Below are 14,517 nucleotides of genomic sequence, written 5' to 3'. Positions count from 1 at the left end.
GCACTCTACCGCATCCACGTATCTTGGGTATATGCGCTTGTACAGGTGTTTGTTAGGCACCAAATCACACACCAACGGAACCTGCCTTGGGATCCTTCCTTTCCTCGATCATCTGACGGAGCAGCCACTGTATCTTTGCGTTGGCCGCGCAGAGGCAACGCAATCTCGTCTTCGTCATTGAGATTGCCGTTGTCTTCCATTCGACAGATTAGTCACGTCCCCCTTCCCCTCTGCCTCCCTGCAGGAGTAAGTTCGAAGGCTGCAAGCCTTGAGGAGGCAACACGTCGTCGGCGAAATACTTGGCAATACAGTTGGCTTCCAGCCCCTCGCTTCCGAACTCGACAGCTTGCGGCACAGCCCATGTGGGCCGGACACTGAAGCCGCTTGCTTTCTACCACCATCTATCTTGCCGTCGTTGAGCGAAGCAAGTGTGGCTGGGACAGAGCATTGGACTCTCTGCACGTGAAGCGATATGCTGCTGTCTTCTTCGGCCAAGAAGCCGGTGATGAAAAGCTGGAACATGAAAGCAGGACGTTGCGAGAGAATATATGACGGTCCGCGGGAGGCAGCCACCCGAGACATGCAGCAAAGCGAAAAATGCCACGACGCCGTCGGTTTGGATCCTTGACACTTGATTGCCTACTCGTACATGCATTATCCGTACCCGATAATATGCTCGCGGAGCTTGTGGGAAGAAGTCGGAGCAAAACAAGAAGTGGGATCCAGCTTTGGCTTTCGCAGAGAGCATCCGTCTCTTGTAGCGTTCCGCGTACATTCGTACTCCGAGCCGAAACCCTGAGCGAGCATGCCCTCTTTGCTGTCTCTCGTAGACAAAAGACTCTCAGAAGCACATGATTTGGCGGCGAAGAGCCGCTGTACCAGGGATATTGCTTCCGCATCGTGTTCACTTTCAGCCTCTCTTGAGCTTGCCTCGTCCCGGTTTCGTGAATGGGAAGCCATGGGGGTCGCCAGTCAGGGTCGTGAAGTCATCAAGGGAGAAAAGTATGACGATCTGTCCTACACATCTTGGTGCTATAGCTCATGGTAACAGCAATGTCAGCCCATGTTGCTATTGGCGGAACTTTTGTATGATGCCATTGGCCGAAGTTCTGTGCATGGTCGTCTTCCATCTCATTCAGCATGAGACAAGGGACTTTAACATTACAGATACTTAGACATCCCATTTACTAATATAAAGAGCAAACCGACAAACTGAGCTCCCGACGCAACGATACGAAAAGCTCATCGGCAACCTACCTCAACCGCGTCCCATCTTCATCCCACAAGTGCTCGGAAACCAAGGAGATCACGGCCATTGGCGTGTTATCTATATTAAATTCCCTCCATCCTTTCTCGCTCCTCCCCACACCTCCTTTCACTTCGTTGGCCGAAATATCTCTTCATCGCCGCGCCGGCGGCCGCCTCCCGCCCGATGTGCCGTCAGGAGGCTTGATGTATGGCCACCCCTTGTCCAATCGACAGAAGACTGCCGAAGTGGTGGCTTGCATATGGCTTGATGCGGCGGAGAGTGAGTGTCATGTGTCATGTAGGAGAGGCGTAGTTGGTGATTGGTTGTCTTATATATTGAAGGCCGCAGCCTGATATATGATATTACTTACCTTTATACCTTCGCGGCGGGCTACTTGTCTTATATGACAGGAGACAAGATGACATTCTTCCACTCCGGTAGGAAGTGACGGAGGTTGTAAAAGAGTCACAACATGGCAAGGTTTCTTTTCCCTTTGGGAATTCCAGTGGCATGTTGTACCCGAGGCATGGAAGAGCACAACAATACCGTCTATGGGGAAACCTCAGCCGGGAGCAAACAGCCACGGCAACGGCAGCATGGTTCAACGGGAACGGGTTGTGTCAACCCTTTTATTTATTTATTTTTCTTTGTTGGCTTTTCGGAAGGGATTGGAGCTGTGAGAGCCGTTTTAAGGTGTGACTCCCCTTGCCTAGCTTCCCACATAATGTCGTTGATATGTGAAGTGGACTACTAGGTAAGTAGTCTCCTATTGTATAGAACGGCTGATCTTGCCCCGGGAAGAAACACCACACCGGGAGATTCAGAAAAAGAAAGGAAAGGAAGGTAAAAAAAAAAAAAGCAGCAACATCAAAAAGAAACACTCGTCATCCGCTCGTTGCATACCACACGAGACGGGAGCTTAAAATCCCCCAACGACCCCCTCTCAGCCCCCCCCTTTGTCTCTTCTGGCTTCCCTCTCCTAATCTCAACAACTCGCCAACCACGAAACCAAACCCCCCTAATTAACGTAACACCCGTCTATCCTCCCCCCAGCTTTTCCCTTCAACTTTGCCTTCAAGCATGTAAAGAAACCTTTTTTTTTTTCCCTTCAACGGAATGAATTGGAACCAACCCTCCCGCTTCTTAATACGAGACCCCCGGTTCCGAATCGCCGGGTCAGGCGTCCAGACTAAAGATCCCCCCCGCCTGTGTGACGGGATTCCAACAGCCTCGTGTTCACGTCATGTAAACAAGCAATACGGGGTGACGGGATGTGACTTTCCATGCTTGTGCCACGATCATATTGCTGTGAGCTTATCAACTTCCCCTTTTTCTCATATCTCAAGTTATGCACAGGAGAGGAGATTGACCGTCCCAAAAAAATTATTGCCAACAAAGATGTAGTACCTAGGTAAAGCTTAATATAAACACCGTAGTAACCATGGCCATGTGCATCGTATCGACCACAACAACTGAAAGTACGGGTACATAAGTAAGTGGTCATCTTACTTTGTTTATTCATGGCTTCGTAATGACACAGGCAACAAGCAGAATCTCATATAAGCAGGCTAAACAGAACTACCTTTTCGTATACAACACAGGAAATCGCTGGTCAAACATGGCTCTCCCTCACTTGAGCGTAAAACTATTGCTCGTGCCCACAAAAGACGATATGCTCCCTATCAGGGGCTTCGAATCGCCGTAATACTTGACGCGGTACGTGCCCGGCTCCGCGTTGCCGTACGTCTCCCAGGTAATGTCCACCTCGCTCTGCCCCAGGATGAAGTTGGTTCTCCGCCACGTGTAGACCAGGAACCAGTCGGAGTCGTCGCGCACCTGGGTCCATGTTCCGTCGCTGCCTTGCTGCTCGATGGCCGCAAAGGTTTGTTCCTGGCGGAGGTTGTTGCGCGGATTGGCGCCCTGGAACGTGACATTGACGGTGTCGCCGATGTTATACGTCAGGTTTGGCTGCACCAACACGCTGCCGAAGGGCTTGCCTGAAGGTGCGCTATCCTGCACGACGCCGGTGATGAACGAGATCATCTTCTTGCGGTTGTCCGGAGGAAGTACGCCTTGGGAGGGGGTGCTGGTTGCGTCAGGCTGGAGGTAGTGCATGTTGCTGACGGTGAGGTTGATGTAGGCGTTGAGCTCGTTCCGACCAAAGAGGGTCGAAGCACCCTCATAGCGCTGGACATCGTATTCCTCGGGAGTTGCGCAGTAGTGAGAGTAGCTGTTTGCAGGACCGCCCAGTACGACAATGGGATCCTCATCGAGGAATGACGTTGCCTCCTGCGCAACCGCAGCCTTCCAGCGGCGTCCGGCCATGGTGGTAGCTTCGCTGGGGCTGACAATGATGACGAGCTGGCCTACACGCAGCATCTGAATGTCCACGATGTTGGGGGTCCAGGCGTAAGGCGCCGTCATCTCGCCAACATCCAAGAGCACAGGCTTCGGCTGCTGGCACGCAACTTGCTGAGGGCCTGGTGCTTTCAGCAGTCCAGAAACAAGCGACCAAAGAGGGTTGTTTGGCGCACCAGAGTCGCCCTGAGTAAAGTCAAAGGCGCCTGGCCAGTCAGATGTTCCGGCAGCAAAAGAGTAGCCGAGGGCGGCAGGGCATGTCTGGGCCTTGGATCCGTCTGGGAGCGTGAAGTTAAAGTAACGCATGTCCTGGAAGAAGTGGAAGGCTTTCACGGATGATCCGACCACTGGCGTGCCAGATGATTTCAAGTCGTCCTATGAATTTTGTCAGCTTGACCACTCCATGTTGGAATGAAGATGGGTGTTTGCAAGCACGGAAACAAGCGGGTAACCCTCAGAAGCACTTACATAAACCGTCTGAGCACCAGCAAATTGCCTGCGACCCATCTCATAGCAGCTCTTGACACCAAGATCCAAGGCCCGGAACTCGGGTCCTCGACCATGGCAGCTCTGTGACTTGCCATCGGCGCAAGTGCTATTCTCAAGGCTGCACTGCTGGCCAGAGCCATCGTCGCACCAAGCGCCAAGAACGTTGGGAGTCGTATCGCCGACATTTGCCTGGCTGAAGCCGGCCACGAAATCATCGGCAGCGGTGGGATCGTTCTTCATGGCGCTCTCCAGGAGCCAAGCGGCAACACCCTTGTTATCGCCACTAGCATGAGTGTTGTTTCCAAGCATGGACGTTCCGTGGACGGGGAACCAAGACAGAACACCAATATTCTTGTTATCAGAAGCACGCTGAAAGCGGAGCAGAGTCAATGTGGTGTCGGTTTCCGCGTCATACTGAGCTCGCTCCTCGTCTGGATTCTGCAAATAGGCCCAAAGAGAGCGGTTGATGGCACCATCAGCAACGGTAGTTGTACCAACGTCAAGGTATCCCTCCTGGAGGCTCTCGTGAGCCCGCTTGACGGACAGAACAGCACCATCCACAATGGCTTGGTAGCTCTGCTTGTCCCACCCGAGGGACGTGATTTGCGGAAGCAGGTAGTTGAACCAGGCGCCTGGACCAGAGTGGCTGTGGGTACCCGTCAGAGCCACATTGTTCTGGCCATAGACGGCATACTCATCACCCAGAGCCTTGAGACCGTCCAGGAGGCCATTGCGCATGGCAGTGTCTCCGGACTGCGTGTCGAGGACCAGGTAGACAAATCGATCGCTGGGGTTGCTCTTGTCGGCAATGATGAAGGCGCGGCTGTACAGACGCTGGCGCAGGCCGGATCCCGTCTGGTCCAGGTTGGCGTATCCGGCAAAGTTGATTTCCACCACCGGGCCGGTGATGTCGGCCTTGCCCACGCCGATGAGATACGACTGGCGGTCCGCATCGGCAACCCTCGCGAACTGGGACTGTCTGCCGGGTTGAGCGGCGATGACGAGGCCGAACAGCCCGGCAGCGAAGAGGACGAAGAGCTTCAGCATCGAAAAGGCTGAGTAGGGCGCCATGCTTTGCTCGGGTGGCACAGCAGTCGGTGACTCTGCCTGCGACTCTGCGGCAGCCTCTGCGTCTGCCTTGTCTGCATTGGCAAGGAGAGGGGCCAGCTTCTCCCGCTCGCCCAGAGATTCCGCCATGCAGTATTTATTTATGTTGGGTGAGTCTGTTGTGGTTTAGCTGTCTGTGCCTCGTAATTGGTAGCGAATAGCCTAGAACTAAGGTACTATAACAGCCGATGATGGTCGTTCAGGTCGTGTTAGTTGCAGCAGCAGCAGCAAGGGAAGGCAGCCTTTGCTATGAGTTCAATGCTCCTGCCCTTTGAGACAATGGCGATGCCAGCCAAGGAAAGGGCGGCATGCGCAGCTGCCCTCCAGAACGTAACCTTCCGCACCCGCTAGGCCTGATAAGGCGCTGGAAGCTGCCCTTGTCGGGCTAGCGGCCGCGGCAGTTCGAGATCCCGCTGGGGAAGGACGTTCCGGTACAAAGCACTTGGCGGGGTTGGCCGCGATGATGTCGGTGCCTCGGAGGTATGTGGACTTTGTATTTCCAAGCGGCTACCGGTGAGAAATAATGGGGAAAGGGCTCCATCTTCAAGAAAAGCACAGACGCGATTCTTCATTTATGTCCGTCAACAGATGCTATTGTCGACAGCATCAAGTGGGCATCTCATGACTAACCAGCGCTCAAACAGGTCCATCGTCGCTCGCACAAGACATACCACGAGCCACTCTCAGGCGACACAGCCACGGTCGTATCCATGGCCACAGACATTCATGCGGCCTGTCCTGCGCCAGGACTTGCAACTCACACCTTTCTGCATCCACGATGCCACCGATGGCAGGTGAAGGGTAGCATCGACAGCCCAGCTCGCGAGGAGCTATGACACAGAGGAAAGCAACAAAAAGTCCAATGCCAGACCGACTTTATCGCGGCTAGGTCATCCGATTGTCGTCACATCGTGCAGAAGCGAGAGGGGGGCAAAAGACAGACCTGATGGCAGATGCTGTTGAGCTGTTGTGTATGGCTTCAATTGGCCCGACTTTCCTTTCAGATCAATGCTGCGGAGTCGAAAGTGCGGGGAGGGAAGGACGCTAAAATTGATGGGACAGGGTCATCAGCCATCCCCCGGCATGCCAGAGGGCAAATGCCATCTGGCGAGAGTTCCACCGGCGCCTGGGATATCGAGCAGGATTCGAGATCTACAGGTGTAAACGCACGATGACGGATATTCACCGTCATCTTTCATCGAGCGTCAGATCAAGGGCTCTGGAAACCAGGGACGGACAACCGCTATTGTCAGGTACTGATGAAAGATGAAGCATCGTCATCGCCGTCACTCCACGAATCGACGGCAACGGCCTCTCTGCCCCTCTACATGGTGGTGTCGACGCTGGCTGGCATGCTCACCCACCACCACCTTGAACGGATATCAAGTCCGATCGCCCAGCGTGAGCCTCGGCCCTGCATCCGAAAACGTGAAGAATGGAAGCCCTGGTCACTTGGCTTGTGCAAAGGCCCAAGCTGAGATGGTGCCCAGCTTGATGGAAAATACTCCAAGGCTTTGCAGGGTAGCAAAAGGCATGATAGAACACCGCATTCGAACAATACATCGATTAGTTAATCCTGGATGCCTCGAACATCGATTATTGACAACTAAATGCCCAAATCTGATGCTTCCCATCCCAATGAACCTTCAACTCGTTGCCCCAATCGGCCATGAGCAGCGCGCAGCCTAATGCTTCCTCTCCAGACCCATAACCCAAGGCGCATACTTGTACACAACATAGCCATCCACAACCAAGCACGCCGCGAATCCATACGCGGCATACCGACGAGTTCGAGGCGACAGATTCTTCCAGCTCCGCGCAGGAGCGGAAACGCTTGCATCTGCAGGCTTAAGCATGCGTGCCGAAGTGGAAAAGGCGGCGCGGGAGGCAAGTGTCGAAAACATGTTGTGATTTTGTGTGCTTATTTTCTGCTTCAAAAGCACTAGGAGGAAGTTGTGTGGTAACTTGAGTGTTGTCTTGAAGCAGGGAGCTTGGGTAGCGAGTTTATTGTATTCAATGGATTGATTTTCAATGTTGCTCTTGGTCTATTTCATCTCGTTGATGGTCTTCTCGCGGCTTTATATACACGCAGTTCGGTCTAAGTAAGTCTGCACGCCTTTACGCCAACGAGCCTCAGCCGTTATGCTTATTCGTAAGGCTACCGTTATGTTTCCCAACGCCACAATAACTCCATCATCCATGTACAATTCTCGTGAGGCTTTAGCGTTTGATGTACAAGAAACCACATATACGCGAATAAAAAGTCACTCAGCATTACTCGTTACTGCGGCTTCGTCGGCCGCGTTATCGTCAACGGCTTGAACGGCTTCCGTAGCCTATCCAACCCCGGAGGCGGCCCTAGCCCGACTGGACGCCTTACGCCGCCTCTAGCAGCCGCCGAAACAAACGTGGTCCTGTGGAAGCTCGAGGCTGGGCGGTCGGGAACAGAGACGCTCTCCGCAGCTGGCTGCTCTTCCTTGACGACCTCGTCGCCGTCGTGTCTGGGCGGAGAGCTAGAGAAGCAGTGGTACCGTTTTTTGGAGTCGCCCTCCGCGTCCTCCAGCTTGATGCCGTTGGGTCGCTTCAGGACATTGCCGCTGGCAAGCTTGTGCTTCCCTAGCGATAGGCTAGCGGCGTCAGGGAGCTTCGGCAGCTCAGGGGCTTCTGCTTCTGCTGCTAACCTGGCTGCGGACCGAGATGCTGCAAGCTGATAACGGGCCATGGACATGTCTGGGCCGTTGAACCCCCCCGCTGGAGCTGCCGGCTTCTTGGCAGACGAAGTGGTTACGAATCCGAGCAGGCTTGTTTGATCTGCTTTCCGACGAGTCGTTCCCGACTTGATGACCTTTTTGGCTGCTGCTGCTGCCGCCTTTTCTGCTTCAGCAGCCGCAGCCGCAGCGAGCGCGTTCTGATGCGTCCCGGCTGACACGAACCCGGGTAAAGATGCCATGGTGAAGCTCGACGCCTGCTCCATGGTGGTGCTGTATTCTTTCTGCCACGGCCGCTCCTCTGCCTCTTCTTCGTCGTTGCCGTATCCCTGGCCGTTGAAACGCTGGCGTTTGGGCCCTTTGGGACGATAGCCGTCAGGCCCGCCCGAGTCTTCGGCATCTCTCGTGTCGATAGGATCTATTGGGAACAAGTTATCTTCCAAGGCGAACATGGGCGGTATCTTGTCAAAGATTGATTTTTCGCTGGGAACATCTCTTCCAAGGATTTTTGCGACTCCTTCCAGGACTGGTCTGTTGAACGAGGCCCCATGCTTGGCAAAAGCCGTCGATGCAAAGGGCGAGACGAAGGGTGATAGCTCAACCTTGGCCCCCATGCCCTGCGACCCGTACATGGGGCAGCTGAGATAGAGCAGCGCTTGCGCTCTGGTCATGGCTACATAGAGCAACCGCCTCTCCTCGTCCAGATCCTCCGCCCTCGAGTGGGGAATGGAACCAGCATACACAGCTGGCACGAATACAATAGGCCACTCGAGCCCTTTGGCAGCGTGTATGGTTGATATGGTGATCAATGATTTCTTCTCCCCGCCTTCGTCGGTTCTCTGAGCATCTGATGCCAGCGCGACGTTTGCCAGGAAGCGGCCCAGAATGCTGTCATCCTTGGCTTGGTCGACATTCTCAATCTCAGGCAACACTTCGTCGTCTACATTTGCTGAATCCCGCACAAAGTCGTTGGCCAAGCTGAGAAGTTCCTGGACGTTTTGCCATCTCTGCTCGTGGTCCTCGGGATACTCTGTCTCGAGGTGCTTCTTGAAATCCAGCTGTGATAGCAACTTCTCAATGAGGCTGACCAAGGATTGTTGGGAGTTGTCGGTAATCTGCTGGGCTTGGGTCTGGAGATTTACAATCAGCCGTATCAGTTCTGTGTTGAGCCTCTGCTCCATCTTGGGAAGGAGCTTTGTCGCCGCTTTGCGGAAACCCTGGCAATGTTTTCTCAATAGCGACCACAGGCTCATTTTGTGTTGCTCAGCCTCTTCTATCAGGCGCTTGATGGTTGTCTCTCCGATTCCCCGACGCGGAACATTGATGATTCGCGCAATAGCATCGTTGTTCTCCGGTTGATAGATTGCCCGCAAGTAGTCCAGCAGAACCTTGATTTCTTTTCGTTCGTAGAACTTGTGGCCTCCGATCATGCGATAGGCGAGCCCGGCTTTTCCCAACGCCGACTCAATGTTCCTGGATAGAGAGGCAGACCGCAAGAGGATAGCCACGTCTTCGTACGAGAGCATGCCCCCAAACATTGTGACAGCGCGCCTGATTTCTGAGACGATCCAATCTCCCTCTGCGGCAGAGCTCTTCAACGTTCGCAAAACCGGCTTTGTGCCTCTTGTATGAACAGGTAAAAGGACCTTTTGGTATCTCTTCTTGTCTTGTTGAATGACGGTCAATGACACATCGAGAATCGACTGAGAGGATCGGTAATTCTCCTCCAGGGATATCTCATCGGTGTCGGGATAGTCTCGTAGCAACCGGTACAAATTTCGAATTTCGGCCGATCGCCAGCCATAGATGCTCTGATCGGGATCGCCAACGATAGTTATGCGCTGGCGAGCCTGCGCAAAGAGCTTCATCAAGTCATACTGGATGCCGTTCGTGTCTTGGTACTCGTCGATGAGAACTGACTGGATGTTGGAGACACAGGCGGGATATGCCCTTAGCAGCTCCACGCAGCGTACCAGCAGATCATCGTAGTCTAGTAGGTTGGATCTCTCCAGGTGCTCCTGATATTCCCTGTAGCACTCGTTCAACGACGGATTCTCAGGCTGCTTCTTGTTCGAGGTCGGTTCTGTCGAATGCCCCTTGGCTTTGTTCTTGCTGATCCATGCTCTTGCAAAACCCGGGTCGATGTTGAAGTTATGCCGCTTACAGATACGCTGAATGACTGCCCTCGAATCGCCGTCGTCTGCAATGCCAAACTTGGGATCAAGGCCTATATGCTGACCATAGGCACTGAGGTACCTCCGGGCAATAGAGTGAAAGGTGCCCAGTACAATCTTTCTCTCACATTCTGGACCAAGTACTTTGCCTATTCGCTCCTTCATCTCCCTGGCTGCCTTGACTGTAAAAGTTGCGACGACAATGTCTGACGGCTTGTATCCCGTCTGCTGGACCAGCCACACGACGCGTGAAGTTAGAGTATGCGTCTTGCCACTGCCCGGGCCTGCTAGAATAGCAACTGTCGGCGCATTGGATGTGACAGCACGACGCTGGGCCGCGTTGAGTGACCTTAGGATTGGGTTTTCAGCCTGGGCCGTTGACATGTTGGAGGTTGTAGTGGAAGCAACTGGCGATGTTGTTGCCTAGACGAGGGGCTGAAATTGAGCATCGAGAGTCAGGACTGCAGACCTGAGCAAAGGCCCAACCCGGTGATAAAGAAAGCACTGAGATGAACGACGCTTGGTGTCTTGACCAATTATGCCAGCGTTGTCTGGATCGGCGGCTGTTATCGAAACGCGTCGACGCATCCAAGGAGGAGCGTGGCATCGCGAAGTCATGTGATCTGAACTCATGCCTTAGTAAGCACGCGCTCAATCTACATACAAGCCGCATCTCATCATGTCTCTTCAGGAAGAATTGAGGTTGAGAGGGAAAAAAGAAGTCGTTGACCCATCCTTCGAACATGTTGACGCCCGAGGCGCCTATGTATTCATGTGACGAGTGATGAGAGTGATGAGAAGTGCTTCACATGGCACGGCTAGCTGATATCGTCACTATCCAGAGCCCGAGATGGCGTGACTCGCCTTGTCCGAGGACGAAGCCGTTCGCATTATTGGTGATAATGCACGCCATCCTCACTCTGCATTTTGCATGCTGCGAACCATCCTTTCAGACGACAGTTCGGTTCGTCACAGGGAGCACTGCCGGGTCTGGTCCGGCGGTGTGCCTGAGTGCCCTGAGTGATGTGACGAGACCTACAGAACGGGCACCTCTGTGGCTGCATCTGGGTGACGCAGATTTGCAGCCTCAGGGCGCTCGTCACCGCTAGCGGAGTGGCTGTAGGGAGCGATGCTCTTCTCAGCAAGTACCATGGCCGTGACACTCGGAGTTGCGATCTGATTGGGAGGCATTTGGACGAATCGTGGTGGGTGTCACTGCGACGAGGCAGGGATCAAGTCCCGATGCTCTGCTTATGCCATCGCCGGCGCCTATTTAGCAGCAGGCGAAGTGAGCACCACCTCTAGCGTTGGCTGTCGCTTGACAGCCAGGTGGTGGGCAGCGAGGAGGAATACCAGAGGATCGGCGGACGTCAGGGGAAGCAATTGTAGAAATGGGATGAAAGAACAGCGAAAGATGATGAACAATAGACTGAAAGATGGAAGGCAAAACTAGTAGAGAGTGAAGAGATGCCATTTGATTGGGCTCGTGCAGGTGGCTTGGGACAAGCATGGGAGCTCCTCGATCGACGTTGGTATCGGCGTTTGTGATTGGGCGTAAATGGACATTGCCAGCCAATTTGACTCGTCCTTTTCAGCCATAGATCACGGGGCGAACCATCAATTTAATTTGAGCTGCAACTCCTGGTCTTTACGATCCCTATGACCACGGTTCTTTCTCAAGATCACAGAGGAATTACATGTAATAAACCCTCGTTCACGACTCTGTCACCTCGACTCGATGCATCCCGCCTGTGGGGACGCTGCAGGGAGCCATCGCTAGTGCCTTGCATCGCTATCTGCCCATCGTCCAATCAGCGGCCGGGTGGCGCCCGTCACAAAGCAGGTCGGCGCTTAAACCTCCCGCCTGCGCCCAACCACAGGCCGGCGATGGCCTCGACAACGCTCTTTGTCTCTGGCCGCTGTGCCTCTCCGTGCTCCTCCTGCGCCGCGAGCTGTAGCCGCCGTGATGCAGCGTCCAGCCACTCACAGCGCCGCCAGCCGGGGATCCCAGGCAGCCCGTCGCCCGGCCCCACGGCGCAGCGCCAGCTTTGCTGCCCTCTTACGCCGGCCAGCATCGCCAGCCGCTGTGACGACTCTATATACCCCTTTGCATGCCGCAGATTTCTCCTCACTTCGCGTCACATCTTTCTCGGGTCATGTTTCGCATTTCATCGCCAGGAGGTCCCATCACGCTGCCATCGCCTTCATAAGACCCCAGGGCGCGGTGCTCCATCATGCCCCTTGGCACTCGTTCTTCATCATCATCATCATCGTCCTTCGCTCTCTTGACTTCCGTGCTCCTCTGGTCCGTCGCCTCTTGCTCGCCCTTTACGCACAAAGACAGCAGAAGCGAGTCAGCTCGCGGCTTGCCCAACACCTCCAAGTATCTGCCCGTCCAGATCGGCGGCATCGTTGCGGCATACGGAGTCTCCTTGGTGCTGGTCGCCATCCTCCTACTCTCGCTCTCCAGACGACGCAGGGAACATCTCCGGGGGAGTGACCTGCCGCCCAGCTACATCTTGCAGCCAAGCTTTCCGGTAGCAGATCCAAAGCTTCAAGCGTTCCAGCAACAGTTCGACTTCACCCAATATCCCGAGGGCCACGTCGTTGTCCCACCCTTGACCATCCCCAAGGCGGAACCCTTCCACTCCGGCCCATACAGCGCTCGCATTTTCGATCCAAACAGCGTACCGGCACCGTACATCTTGCCGTCGCCTTCTTCTTCATCTGTCGTTCCCACCACTCTCGGAGTCTCGCCACTTGTAGACCAGTCCGTCGTCGCAGCAGACAGAGCCATGGCGCAACAACAGCTGGAAGAGATGTACAAGTATGTCATGGAGCACGAGGAGGCCAAGCAAAAGGGCATCATTCTCGAGTCTCCCGTGGCATCTCCGAACCCTCAGCGCGAGTCAGCGGCGTCCGGCAAGTCGTCCAATGGTCTCTTGTCCAAGAAGAGCAAGTCCAAGCCCGCCGGCTTGAACCTTGCTGCGGCCAAGGAGGAAAAGTCCCAGTCAAAGACCTCAGCCCTGTTCTCGTCGCTCCTCTCGCCCAAGAAGAAGACGGCCAAGGGCATCAGCATCTCGTCTCCCATCATGACGCCCATGTCCGGCACCTTCCCGCAGCATGAGTCTCGCGAGATGAGCGCTATCCCTCCGCGACACTACGCTCCCGCTCCTCCGCCGCCTATCCCAACGGATCAGGTGCCTTACGGTGCCGCCAACACCAGGTCGGGTGCTCCCATAACCCCTGATATCTCGCCCCAGAGCATTCAAACTATCGACGAGCGCATCGGGGCCTCCCTCGACCGTGCCAATCGATCGCGGGCGAGTCTGCAGTACACCGAGAGAGATCCCGAGTCAGCCACCACGGAGAATTCGCAATCTCCCCTCGTTGGTCTCCCATCTTCGCCCCGACCCGGCAGCACGTTCCCTTCACTGCCGTCTTCACCACGACCCGGCGCCTCCTTCTCCCGTCCTAACCCTCCCTCTGCGGTCCGAACCGGTGGAACGCTCCCTCTTCGTGCCTACGAGGAGCAGCTTGGATCGCCGTACGTCACTGCCCAAACAACGAAGCAGACCGTCTTCGAGCGAACCGGACCTCTGTCGCCAGGCGGTGGCAGGACTCCCTTCACCGGCACCGCGGTGCCGTACTCTCCGTATCAGCCGTTTACTCCTTGTGTCCCCATTACCCCTGGCTTGGTGACCAAGGAAGACCGCAAGCGCATGAAGCGCATGGTCCCGAAGACGCCGACTACAGAGCTGGTCAAGAGCTCTGAGGAGATTTGGTAAAAGGCGTGTTGTGGAATAAGAAGTAAACACGAGCAACTCTTTCATATAAAACTTTGTCATTTCTTTACCATTTTCTTTTTTCGAACTTCTACTGTTAGATACTTTGCGTGGGCAGCCCCAGGAAGGGCGCCCCTTTCTCATCATGTCGCCGTGATTCTTGTCTTTCAAATCTAGCAGACATGGCAATTTCTTTTCCTGTTTTCCTTTTAATTTTTCTATTTTGCACAGATATCCGATGACTTGGGCCAGGAGCGCAGAGTTGAGAGAGGAGGAAATTCATACCCACATATACCGTTGATGACTGACGAGCTTCCTCTTCTCCTTTGTTGTACTGAACAGGATGATTAGCATCTACGAATCCATAATTGAATGTTTGGTACTCCATAAAAGTGGTATATCGAGTTGATGTCCCGTAGCTGCGTTCATGACGGCCGATTTGTGGGTCTTGCCTTGCATATGATGATGCGTCTTGCACTATGAAGAGATATTGGCATAAGTCAGATTACCTACCAAGTAGCCATGCAAAGAGAGTGGCCACCTTCTAGGTCAAAGATGGCCACGTTCTGTGGTAGCCGCTTGGCAGGTTATCTGACTTGGTTGCTCATCTGTGAAGTGCCGAATATCACAGTCAAAACAAGAGATCT

The 14,517-nt window shown here is 54.3% G+C and overlaps 2 protein-coding genes across 2 annotated transcripts; one reads left to right on the top strand and one right to left on the bottom strand.

The window, feature by feature from the left end:
• Positions 1 to 2,874: 2,874 nt before the first annotated feature.
• BBK36DRAFT_1134626 (ceramidase family protein) lies at positions 2,875 to 5,403 on the bottom strand. Its single transcript, XM_024892370.1, is given in 3 exon segments — positions 2,875 to 3,982; positions 4,076 to 5,374; positions 5,386 to 5,403. The coding sequence occupies 2 exon segments, from the start codon at positions 5,291 to 5,293 to the stop codon at positions 2,879 to 2,881; spliced, it is 2,322 nt and encodes a 773-aa protein (XP_024752282.1). The 5' UTR covers positions 5,294 to 5,374; positions 5,386 to 5,403; the 3' UTR covers positions 2,875 to 2,878.
• Positions 5,404 to 12,319: 6,916 nt separating this feature from the next.
• Positions 12,320 to 13,873, top strand: BBK36DRAFT_1112916 (hypothetical protein; the record flags this gene model as incomplete). The annotated part of the gene is made up of 1 exon (XM_024889854.1): positions 12,320 to 13,873. One exon carries the CDS (start codon positions 12,320 to 12,322, stop codon positions 13,871 to 13,873), a length of 1,554 nt encoding a protein of 517 aa, XP_024752281.1.
• Positions 13,874 to 14,517: the final 644 nt, after the last annotated feature.

Source organism: Trichoderma citrinoviride (assembly GCF_003025115.1).
Source record: "Trichoderma citrinoviride strain TUCIM 6016 unplaced genomic scaffold BBK36scaffold_3, whole genome shotgun sequence".
In the NCBI taxonomy this organism is placed as follows: Eukaryota; Fungi; Ascomycota; class Sordariomycetes; order Hypocreales; family Hypocreaceae; genus Trichoderma; species Trichoderma citrinoviride.
The sequence above is the reverse complement of the archived record's forward strand: the minus strand, read 5'-3'. Positions and strand labels throughout refer to the sequence as shown.